Here is a 12,626-nt window from a genome sequence, read left to right as displayed (position 1 = left end):
CTAGCTGCCTAAGGCATAGAACTAATCTACTATTAGAACACAAGTTTCCCTGGCCATAGCTGAAAAAACTCTGCCATGTTTTTTAATAGATGATACATTTTCGTAGATGTATTTCAACGTAATTCAATGGAATAATCAGTTCATATACTTCCCAATTCTAAATGTGATTTGCTATTACCTTTATATTATTCTCTATTAGAGACACTATATGACACAGTTTAGACATATCAGGAAAGCATCATCTCCCGCTAAATCAATGAGCCGGTTTGCATCCTCCCCCCTCCCTACTTCCACAGCCACAAGGAGGTCAGAAGGAGAAGAATTATTATTTGTTTAAACTATAGTAGTTTAATGGAAACAAGCCAGGATTAAACAAGGATTGATGGGAAAGACAGCTACAGAAGAGTAGTTGGAAGAAAATCTCAAAGGCAATAGTGAATTAAAAATGAGAAGGCCCGTGAAAGAAGCTTCAGGCAGGACCTAGGGACAGGAAAACCAGGCAGGCCAGAAAGCTACCATGGAAAGGGGCCAAGAGGTAGGTGGCTGAAAGAAGTGGAACAGAGTTGTTGGGCACCTGAAAGAAATAGATGAAGAGGAGTTGAACAAAGGAGAAGCCAAAGAAAAAGCAGGCTTGCATCATGGCACAGGGACAGTGAGGAACTGTATGTTTCTCACAAGAAATTAGTGGAGTGATAAGAAAGGCCAAGGAGGCAAAGGGCTTGGTGGGGGTGAATTGCATATGGCGATTTGAACCTGCCAACCAAGGAATTTGGCTACAAGTTCCCAGTACGAATATTATTTTAATTATTTGCTTCTACAACCATTTTAATGGTATGTCTTGTTTGACTCACTTGCAAAGTACTTTCTCACAAAATTGAAGGCAATTCAATGCACTGGAACAGCTAACAGATGTAGTAAGATATTAGCAGTCAAAAGAACCTTAGCAGCAAGCAATTTAAAGCTAATAAGAGATGTCAAGTTTCTACTCTAAAAAGGCAGCTATGCAGAGGTTCTTATATTTCATATTGAGAGAGGAAATTCAAAACCAACATGCACAGGCTTGTTAAATAAGAAAAATGGACATCTTTGAACAAAACTGAATTTATAATCCAAGGACCTAGGAAAGGGCAAATTAAGCATGAAGTGAAAGGTAACAAATGATGAAAAATGTGCAGACATTGGGAACAGAAATATTTTATTATGAGAGGAAAAAAACAGGGTGTTGAATCAAGAGAGCAAAATTGGAGCTTGTGGGTTGTGTGACATTTAAATGGCAAATACAGTTTTTTGGCTGTAGAATCAAAACGGGCTCTATCATTGTAGCAGAGGATATGAGTAATTCCTAGTCACTTTATTAAGTTATTATTCATCTTTTGAATTGTGATGGAATATGTTTTCATTTTAAGTTGCAAATTCAAGGCTGCCTTAATTCAAGGCTGCCTTAACATCAGTAAGTGACCAAATGGCCATATAATTGTGTTTGCCAAATTGCAGGTTGAGGGAGGAAATTGCACCTTATCCCTGAAAGGAAAAGTGGGGTAGTGGGGCAAATACCCTTGACCAATGTGGACCCAGTTACTATGGTCTGACACAGGAAGAGGGAGTTGCATAGGAAATGAAAGGCAGAAGTGGTCTAGAAGTTGCAGTAAAGATATATGAAGATTCATAAAGGTAAGGTAGAAGGACAGAAGAATTAGCATTTATATGTTTAAAGCTGACATGCTATGTAGGGAGCTTGAAAATGCAAAAGGGAACAAACATGCAAAGTTCTTTTGGTGCTAGCCACATGTTAATTTAAAAATAGATTGTGCTAAAACAAGGTTTCCCATAGTTTCCTCTTACATTGGCTAAAAACAACACTACTTAAAGAAAGAAAACACCCCACTCTTACCTGATCCAAGAGAGCAAGTCTGCTGACATAAGCTCTTTCAGTGTGCAAAAGTTCATTGGCAATTTTGTAACATTTCTGTTCATTTGTCTCCTGGAAATACATGCAAATTTATTTTCACAATAAAGAAATTACAATGTAGTTGCTACATTTCTGCTGCAATTGCACTAAAAATATTTTTCTGCATTTATTAAACAAAGGTTCTTTCCTCCTACCCAAGCAAAATCGTTGAAAACTGAGTGTAGGACCAGCAGAGTGTGGGACATTCAAGCCCATTCTCCTTCTATTCAGAATATGTGAACTGAAGAGGTTGTAAAAAGCTTAGGTATAAACACTACTTGTTATTTAATACAGTAGGCAAACTGCAACTCTCATTTTGGCTGGTGGGAAAAGCAGATGTGTATGAAGGGGTGGTGGTGGTGGAGAAAGAGGTATTTAGTCACATCCTGTGAGATGTTAGTATGTCCCAGTGTACCAAAAATTCAGGGTGTGTTTTAAAAGATGACTAAAACCTAAAAAGGACAAAGAATTAGCACATTTGCAGTCAAAGATAGTAAAGCACTTTCCACATGAAAGGTTGGTATACAAATGACTAATAAAGTAAACAGTACGTAGGGGGGAAAGCCCCTGTTCCATCATAGCAACAATAATAGATGGAATGCTAAGGAGAGACCTACAATACGTAGTGTTTCTATTCTAAACAAATCACAAACTAAAACCAGTCGTCCCCCGCCCCCACTAGTTAGCATAATATCCACAAGCCTACTAAGAAAGCCCTCTGATTCTCACATCATGCTGTCTATATTCCTAATGTATTCTTGTATGGCCTCTGAAAGGAAGGTATAGTCAACATCTCCGCAACCCCAAACCTCATAGCTACCATTCACTCAGTGCTGATTCTCAAATTATATACTATCCAGTAAATCACCTTCCTAGAGGTCCCACGTCCTGGACACCCACGAACTTTAGCATGAAATTGTTTTACAATTCGTGGTGCAGTATAAAATAGCGATCTCTTTAGTATTACTCTTATGAACCATTCCATGACCAGAAAACATGCATTTTGGATTCTCCCAAAATTTGAAATTTCATTTGTTTTTTGGAACACAAAGCCATTTTTAGGAAAGAAAAACTACAAGCCCGGGACTAATACCGAATGAGCCTCCCAAAAGCACACTATACAGCCCTCTTGGAATTATACCATTTCCAAATGCATAGACAGAAATCATACATTTGAATGTGTGTAAAAGAAAAAAACCCTCTCTGTATAAAATATGGCTAAACTAGAACCTGTCTCCACAACATGAGAAAAAAACACACATAGATTATTTCCATTTCTATATGAAATTCCTTCCTCTTGGAACTCTGGTGAAGTTCTAGGATGGGCACCTTCTGGAATAATTAGAAATCCATCTTTTCATGTGGCCTGGGTCCTTTTCTGCCAGGATTAGAGATGAACTGCAACTAAACTGAGGGATGGATCAATTTAGTTACCTTTTTATAACTAGCTGGCCTATATTGCTTTATATGGTACATTTTTAGATATTATTTTGGATTATCATGAATGAGTTGGAGGTTGTGCCTGCCCTCTTACCCCCTCCCCTCACACACTGCTTCCTTATCAGTTTCCTGTTTAGTCCTAGCCACAGTTCGCCACGGTGTCTGAATCAGCAAACTATAGGCAGGGCTTATCTCCAGTTGTGAATCAAAAACTGTGATTTGAAGTGGGTTTATGATTCTGATAATGAAATGAAGGGCTCATTATTTGCTGATTTGAACCTTATGGTAGAACTATTGTTAGCACTAAGGAAGAAATAGGGAGTGGATCTGCATGCCATATGGAGCGGGGGAACATTGCAAGCACACTGCTAGGTCCTTATCCACCAAACTGTGAACTGATCCAGAGTGTCAATCTGTAATGTAGCGTTTTCTCCCCTCATTACATTGCCTAATAAGCTCAGAAACATGCTACAGGGAATTACTGCAAGCACTCCAAACTCTCCGCAACATCTCCATAGTATACACAGCTAAAAGACAAGATATACAGCCTCTTCCTTACATGTTATTTCTTTAAATTAAATAAACACGTAAGAGCGAAAATCTTTCGTATATACTTTCTTCTATTTAAATAAGTGAAACTGCCCAGACTGACTCAGTCCTGATTCGGCTTGCTCAATTTTGCATTTGAAATTAGTTGATATTATACACACACGGGCATTTCGTGTATATGTGACAACTGTTTCCTTTAAGATTTTAACTTTGTAGAGTAAGAGTCATCTGACAGCTGCGTATGCAAGTTTTTGTTCAGCTGTTTGCTACTTCCTGAAATGTTTCCAATTACTGCACTTTCCTTAAATACCTTTTCTTTAATGCACAAAATTAGGCATGATGTTGCGTGTGTATTACTGTACTCTGTTAACAGGGGGATGACGCCTGTTATTCCATTGGGCAATATAAGTCTAGCTAGCTGGATGGCATTCTGAGTTTCCAGGACACATAGGTTTAAATTTTGACCACACTTCTCATGGCTGCAGTAACATAAACCTGTTACGCCTGATGTATGGGTATTATTCCATATCTGCAGATCATGGATTTTCCTTTTTCTTCCTAAGCAAAATTCCAAAATCCATATCATGTAATACCTTTATCAGGCAAACTCAACATTCACAAAAATGTGCAAGCTTTCAAGATCTCCAGATCTTTTTTGTCAGGAAATATATTACAAAAAGCAGGTTGGTGGTGATGGGGGAGATGGGTGGAATGCCTAGTTGATCTCTACACTTTTGTTTTCTACCTACCAAGGAACCTGCCTGGTTCATTGAGAATGGACACAGTTTTAAGTTTACAGTTGGATTTTATGCTTTAAAAAACAGAGGATCAACAGTTGTCTGCTCTTTTCTTCTTCCCAGTGGTCCTGGGAGCACTGAATTTGAAACCATATCAGTTGGCAGAGCCTAATTTGAATGTCTGCAAACCCTACTCCTCCATATCATTCTAAGACTCTGGGCTGGTTTCCATTGGCTAAGCCAATGGGTGTTAATTAACTTGCAGGGCTTTGCATACAATGGCCACCATTTTGAATTTCCAACCCATGGCAGACACATGCCATAACTTGTTATATCATGTGAATCTGGACTGCTTGAGTAATGCAAGTATTAAACAACCCTCAGATAACCATAGAACAGCCCATGGTTGATCTTAAATATTCAAAATGGTAGCTGGCACCTGCTGTAAAGGCCCACAGGTTAATTAACCCATAGTGGCTTAGTGTTACATGCAAATTGACTCAATGACTATGTAGATATCCTGACTACAACATCTATCAGACTCCCCCACCCATATTCCAAACCATCCCCAACCTGCCTTTTTGTAACATCTTGCATAATGACAAGACATGGAGATCTCAAATGCTTGCACATTGCTCTTTCTATGAAAGTTATTTAATACTTTTATTGCAAGATGAACGATAAGAAAAAAAAATTAATTCTTTATAATTATAATAGTGAGAATGGCCCTCTTTAAGGGAATAGAAAACATAACATTAAAATTTGTTCATATCACTTTTTTAAAAATCTGTTTCTACCAGGACATAAAACACCTCAAATTCCCATATTTCTTTATGCTCAGAAGACTAATTCCTAGGTAGTGTTTTTCTCCATGGGAGGATTTCAGAATTATTCCTGTGGGTGACAGCAAATGAGGAAATGCTACATTGGAACAGAAAAGCCATTTGCAAGGGAAGATATGCAATCAAGATTCACCAGCTCCTGCTTCTTTTAGAAGTTTATACGGAAAGTCTTTTTTGCAGGTATTCAGACCTGAGTATTTACAGAAATATATATATTTATTTATATCCCGCCTTTCCCCCCAAACTGGGACTCAAAGCAGCTTTACAAATTAAAACATGTACAGTTAAAACAAATAGGGAGAGAGAATTGTCCCCAAATGCAAATGTTTCCTCCTCCTGCTTCCTTGTTCTTATTCCAATGCAGGCTGTCCTCAAATTAGTCAGGCTGGTCTAATCCAGTGTTACGCCTTTTGCATTACAGAGCAGCCTTCCCAAAGCTGATTTGCCACATAGCCCAAGCACACAAGTACTATGCATACTATGTGCTTTCCAGAGCTGCGCCCCTCCTGCTTTGCCTTTTAGTCCCTTGAACAACTGGGTTTGATTGGCATACAATTAATCAGGGACTCAGAATGCTTGGTAGGATTAGGGAGGAGCCATGGATCAGACCAGCCCCATTTTTGTAAACCGCTCAGAGAGCTCAGGCTATGGGGCAGTATATAAATTTAATAAATAAATAAATAAATAAATAGTCCAGCACTCTGTTCCTACAGTGGCCAACAAGCTGTTGACCAGGAACCCACAAGCAGGACTCAAGTTTAATAGAAACCTCCCACCCATGTTCCCCAGGAACTGATGCACATAGGCTTGCTGGCTCTGCTACTGGAGGTAGAATATAACAATCAAGACTAGTAGCTATTGATAGCCTTCTCCTCCAGGAATTTATCTAACCCCTTTTAAAGCCATCCAAATTGGTGGCCATCCTATATCTTGTGGTAGCAAATCCCAGAGTTTAACTATGTGCTGCATGTCCAATTTGAACACTGAACTCCATGTGGCAGAAGGCCTATCTTACTGCGAGTTTTTGTACTTCACCATCATATCAGGATATCCCAGCATGTAATTATTAATATCACAGTGTTTATCATTCCTCTGCTTCATTCTCTGTATTGCAGAATGTACCAATGCTGCTTGCTGACAGGTGATCTTAGATACCCTTTACACTTTACAGTCCCTCCCTTCCCGCTATGGAAGCCACATTTCCAAGGGTGTGTCAATTCCGGGTGGGGTGCTAATTCCAGAGAAAAGACAAATGAGAACAGATCTGCCAGTGTGGCTGCAGGCCATCAATTTACATATTACAGCTGAGCCTTGAGACGAATACACAAAAAATCAGCGTCTGTACAGGAGAAGGCCATGCGACATAACATTAGTTCATCATCCAGAAGGTGAGGTTCAGATTGAACTGCTTCCTTCCGGTACCTTTTCCAGGTATTTGCCAATTTCCTTCCTATATATTATTGTACCACTACACTGTCTCTGCCTTTTCCTGTAAATTACTGCCAAAACCCATTTCATAATTTGGATGTCCTTCCTGTGTAGGTTGCTATTCAGCACAATGTTACTGATGTGGAGACACACACAAAAGGGGGGGGGGGGAAGAATGGTCATAGACATTATGTAGAATGAAGAATCCCTTTATGTACAGGAGCGCACTCAAATGTCTACACAAGCAAGAAGCCTTTGGATCAGAGTTAGAATCACCCTTTGTAGAAAACTCTCCCAAGAAATCTCCCTCAGAACTGCTTTCCAATCCAGGTTAATAGCAACACTACTCATACAATCTCTCTTGCCTACATAGAAATATTGATTCTTTCAGCGCTCTTGCGCGCTGTAAAAACAGAATGCGACTCCTACAAAATAGTTATACATACAGACACAGAAAACGTGTCTACATGAGAAAAGGGGGCTATATAGTTCAAACAGTTTAATAACGGGGCAGTAAGGAGAAGTCTATTCAAGTACACCATCAAATTACTTGTTTTCTATGATGTAATCCTCAAATTGCAGATTGGTCTAAAATGTGTTGGAACAAAAATATCAGGCCTGAATACAAATGGTGTGTACGGCTTTCAGAGGTATCTGTTTGAATAATGCGGAAGGTGCATCTTATTTTTATTTTAGTAATTTCTATTCCAGTTCTCCTTATAAACCAATTTTCTTACCTTTGTCTCCACACTTGAGTCTTGCTTATTGTGCTCCTCAACCTGCTTATCCTCTGTATTGGTAATCATTTCTACAGTTTCTTTTCCAAATGGGAACATGTTCTCACTTGGCGTCCGGCAGCAGTTATTGATGGTTTGCCCTTTGCAGGCCTCTGCAGTTTGCAGTGACTCTGTACTAGTGCTCTCTCTTTCTCCATTTACCAAGCTGCTGTCGAAAGAAGCATTGTCTTTCTGAATGGCCCTACTGGCATTAAGAAATGACAACGTGCTGTCCCTGCAGTCCAATTTTTTCTGTGCTACTACTCCATTGGCTGTGCGATTCTGTACATCCTGAGATTGATCTGTACTATTTCCCTGCTTCTGTAGTGGGTGTTGGGTGAGGAATTTTGGCTGAAGTGATGGTGCTGACCCATGCTTTCCTTGAGATTTAGCAACATTTAGGACAGAGGATTCTTTCTTCAGCTCACTAGGAATGGATGGGCTAAAAAGAATTAAAATGCAGATACTGAAAGTTATTGCATAGTACATAAACATTTGTGAGCTGAATATAAAATGCTATTTTTAACAAAAACAATGACAATACAGAAATGTTGTATAAAGGTTAGCCAATACATAGTGAAGGTTAAGCTACTTACCAGAGGCTAATAGTGGCTGCACTCAGACAACATAATAATCAACAGTGGGGTAATAACCAACTCAACGGTTGTTTATCTAGGGAGTACTCCCCACACAACACAATAACAATCAACCGTGGTCTGAATTAGGATCAGCATTGAGTTGACTATTAGTCTATGCTGACTTGACTCACTCATCCCCTGCCCTCTCCCCAACCCCAGTCCTCCTGCTAGTATCCCATCAGCCATTACTGCTGAAAATCTATCCAGCCAGCTGGACTAGAGCGGCAGCTGCCACTTTGACTGCTCTTGCCTTGAGACTCTAAGGCTGATGAAATAACCAAAGGAGGGTGAGGAAATAACCAACGGTACCCTCCACACAACATGATAACCAATGGCAGTTCAAATAGCCAACTCCGCACAACATTGGTTATTTGTGTTTGTTATTTTGGCCAAATAACCAACCACTGGTTAAAAAACTCCCTCCACACAACACAATAGTGGGTTAAATAACCAATTGTTGACTATTTAAACCATCATTGGTTATTGTGTTGTCTGAAACTAGTCAGTGAGTGCAATCCTATTCACACTTACTTGGGACTTGCCTTGGTGAATTTGTGAGTAAACCCCATTGAAGGCAATGTACTACAGCTAGTGTCATTTGCAAACTACTAAGGCTTAAATCTCATGAGATAGTGGAAGAGCTGTTTGTTTATACCTAGGCCTGGCGAAAACACATATAAAGAATATCTCTCTCTCTCTCTCTCTCTCTCTCTCTCTCTCTCTGTGTGTGTGTGTGTGTGTGTGTGTGTGTGTGTGTGTGTGTGTGTGTGAGAGAGAGAGAGAGAGAGAGAGAGAGAGAGAGAGAGAGAGACTGTTACAGACTATACAAGAGACTGTTACAGACTGAACAGCAGAATCCTATGCATATCTATTCTGAAATAAGCTCCAAGTAAGTGTATATAGGATTGCAGCCAGGGTCTTCTAATTTTGCAATGTAAATGTCTGTTACACCAACTTCCAATCTTTGTCCTAATGTTTGCCCACTTGTCACTACAGTTTCCCCCCCCCCTGTGTGTTTTCATGATTCCTCTTCTCTTCTCCCCATACTGTCTACTTTATTTATTGCATCTTCAGAAATGATTATGTGTAGATTGTTGTGGTTCTGTTCCTCCTCTCCTTTAAATGTGTAAGGAAGGGAGCAATCCTATGGCCCCCCCTAAACAGTGTCTGAAGGGAATCTGCGCTCTGATCCCTCCCCTCATAGCCAGCCCAGAAAGAACCATGCTGGCTGCTCTCCGAGGTCAGGAAAACCTTGGAGGATGAGGAAAAGGGGCATTTCAGTGAGCAGGGAGCAGAGGAGACTGGAGAGGCTAAGATATGAGCTATCTGAGTCTTCTCCAGCCTCCTCCCGTCCTCCTCCAAAACACCCCAGCTAGCTAGACGGACAAAAAAGCCTGTCTAGTGAAAATGCATAGTGGGACGACTGGGAAGTGAAGATTGCCTCCACCATGCTTCACGCTCTGCATTGGATGATCCTGAGCCTCCGAGCTTGGAGGCTTGCAATCATCAACGGTGAAAACAACAGGACTGCTCTGTAAACCTGTTTTACATAATAATTATAAAAGGTCAGCTTGACTTGTAGATTCCCCCCACGTACAAACATTTTGAGTAATACCCTTCCCACACAGGTTTCTTAGCAAAAATTCATGATTTTGCTGCGTATCTTGGCAGTCCTCCAAGGCTTACTCTGCTTTCTTCCTAGGTCCTTTTTAGTACTCAGTGTATCCACACACATTTGAAAATCGAGTAAGTGGTACACTACCTCTCTCTGCTTTTCCTCTTGAATGTCATCCTTCAATTTCCCAGGTAACAACAAAGCAGTGTTTGTTTTTAAATAATCTCCCATCTCAGCTGGATAACTATCTCTTTTGAAGTGTCTCCTCTATTTCAGGAGCCAAGAAACATCTTACTTTCTCATTCCAAGGCCTTCTTTCCCCATCTCACAGAGTGGAATAGGTGATTATTCCACCTCTGATCTCTCAGTTCTTGTCTTAATGGAATATCTAGCCAACACGTGTCTGAAATGTTTGTTTATTTGATCAGGGATGCCATTTCAGTAGGAAGATTACACAACGAAAGGGGTGGAGTGGTGGTGGTGGGGTTCAGATTCTCAGCAAGGCTGGGTATTCAAGCAATGTATTTTAAAGCATTTGTTACAGATACCGTTTATACTGCTTAAATGTAGCAATGTTACCCATGCCAGATAAACAATCATCCTTTTTAAAGGAAAGGACTGTGTGCTTTTGGCATGCATAGACACACAAGCACATTTGTCAGATTAGCAGTCACTTGCAACGTAGAATAAGCAAGTTCGGTTCAGAAGCTGCAGCTTGTGCAAAATTCAGGAGCCAGGCTAAAATAAAGGGACAATATAACACTGATTCTGGCCCACTTGCACTGGCTGCCTGTATGTTTCTGAGCCCAATTCAAGGTGCGAGTTTTGACCTATAAAGCCTTACATGACTCAGGACCACAATACCTGATGGAGCGCCTCTCTCTTCATGAACTGACCTGTACACAACATTCAGCATCCAAGGCCTCCTCCAGGTGCCTCCTCCGTAGGGAGGCTTGAAGGTTGGCAACAAAGGAGAAAGCCTTCTCATTGGTGCCCCCCCCCCCACAATTATGGAATGATCTCCCCAAGGCCCACCTTTTGCCAACATTATAATCTTTTCAGAGCCAGGTTAAAACTGCCCTATTCCCTCAGGCATCTGGCAGCATATAAATGAGTTTTTAATCAGGTCCTGGATTGTCTGGTTGATTGTTTAAAAATTAGTTTTCCATATATATGTTGTTTATGTGTGTGCTGTCTCTTTATATGTTTTTATGTAAATGGTTTTTCACTTTGTATAATGTCTTTTTAATTATTTTTAATCTTTGTGAGCCATCCAGAGAACTTCAGCTATGGGCCAGTATAGAAATATAATAAATGAATGAAATGAATGAAGTTGGCCTGATATATATCCCCTAATGATGTGGGAATTTGAATCATTTGAAGCTGTGCAAGTCCTGAATCAATGCCTATACTCAGTGATGGGCTGGATGAGTGCCAATAAACTGAAGCTGAATCCTGGCAAGACAGAAGTCCTGTGGTTGAGTGGTTCCCGAGTCAGGGAGATAGGCTCATTGCCTGTTCTGGATGGGATTGGAATCCCTTTGAAAAACCAGGATCGTAGTTTGGGGGAGGTCCCTAGAGCTTTCCCCTACTGCCTTCAAAACAGTTGGTACTCTACTGCAGTTAATGGTGTACTTATTTAAAAGATGTATATATCCTACTTTATCTCATATTCTAAAGTGGTGGTTCTCTGGGAAATCCAGATGGTTCATGCCCTCATAAACCAATAGGACCCAACTCAAGTGGGCTGTATAGTGGACCTTCAAATCCAAGCTCTCATGACAAGCCACTGATGTGAGTGGATTCAAACCTAATGCAAAACCACAACTTGTACTAACCATAGTTAAGAACTCAGACCATAGTTTAAACTTCAAACATACAACAGATAAACCATAATTTAGAACTGCTGGTCTACTTTTGTCTCCCATCTTCTCAAAACAAGGCTTATGTTTAATTTCCATTGCTGTTTTTATGTTTCTGACTTTGTGTGGGTTTTTTTGGTTCAATTAAATTGTGTTATATTTTGTTTTTTGTATGAAGGATGACTTAATACTTTAAGGGCTGTTCAGAAGACACCTTAAACCCTTCTGGTTAAGACTTTTGGTTAAGCAGCAGGGTTGAAGGTGTCTTGTGTGATGCGTTTTGCTAAACTCTGCTCACTCACTAACCACAGTCAGAGTGTACACCACTGTTAGCAGCTCTAACCATGGCTCGAAGTGTTGTGTGTGACAGCATGGCTTGTGGTTAGTGCTAACCCCAGAGAACCACAGTTTCACTGACCACAGAGCCTGAAGTGTCGTCTAAACAGGCCTGAAATAAAACAAATATCAAATGTTCTCTCCTGTCTCCATGGTGTAGCAGTATCTCAAGGTGGAACATCATCAGCCTTAACACAATGGTCTGTGAATACACAAGTAATTGCAAACCTATAAACTGTGTTTTGAAAATGATAATCAAATAGTGGTTTCAGATTGGTTTGTCAGCCCACAGTTTGTGGGCAGGCTGAGGTTCAGATGTTGACCTAGTTTGGACAGAATTATAAGCTTTTCTTCCTCCTGCTTCCATTTATTAATTATTATTATTATTATTTATTTATATAGCACCATCAATGTACATGGTGCTGTACAGAGTAAAACAGTAAATAGCAAGGCCC

At 40.2% G+C, this 12,626-nt stretch overlaps 1 protein-coding gene across 2 annotated transcripts in view; it reads right to left on the bottom strand.

Moving 5' to 3' along the window:
- FGD4 (FYVE, RhoGEF and PH domain containing 4) overlaps positions 1-12,626 on the bottom strand; it is a 118,486-nt gene that overhangs the window by 25,351 nt on the left and 80,509 nt on the right. For both annotated transcript variants that reach the window (XM_063134957.1, XM_063134958.1), the window contains exons 4-5: positions 7,682-8,162; positions 1,892-1,981 (exon numbers count right to left, since the gene is read on the bottom strand). In XM_063134957.1, the coding sequence (XP_062991027.1) occupies positions 1,892-1,981; positions 7,682-8,162 (571 nt within the window). The remainder of the gene's footprint in view (positions 1-1,891; positions 1,982-7,681; positions 8,163-12,626) is intronic.

Source organism: Elgaria multicarinata, chromosome 9 (genome assembly GCF_023053635.1).
Source record: "Elgaria multicarinata webbii isolate HBS135686 ecotype San Diego chromosome 9, rElgMul1.1.pri, whole genome shotgun sequence".
NCBI lineage: Eukaryota > Metazoa > Chordata > Lepidosauria > Squamata > Anguidae > Elgaria > Elgaria multicarinata.
The sequence above is the reverse complement of the archived record's forward strand: the minus strand, read 5'-3'. Positions and strand labels throughout refer to the sequence as shown.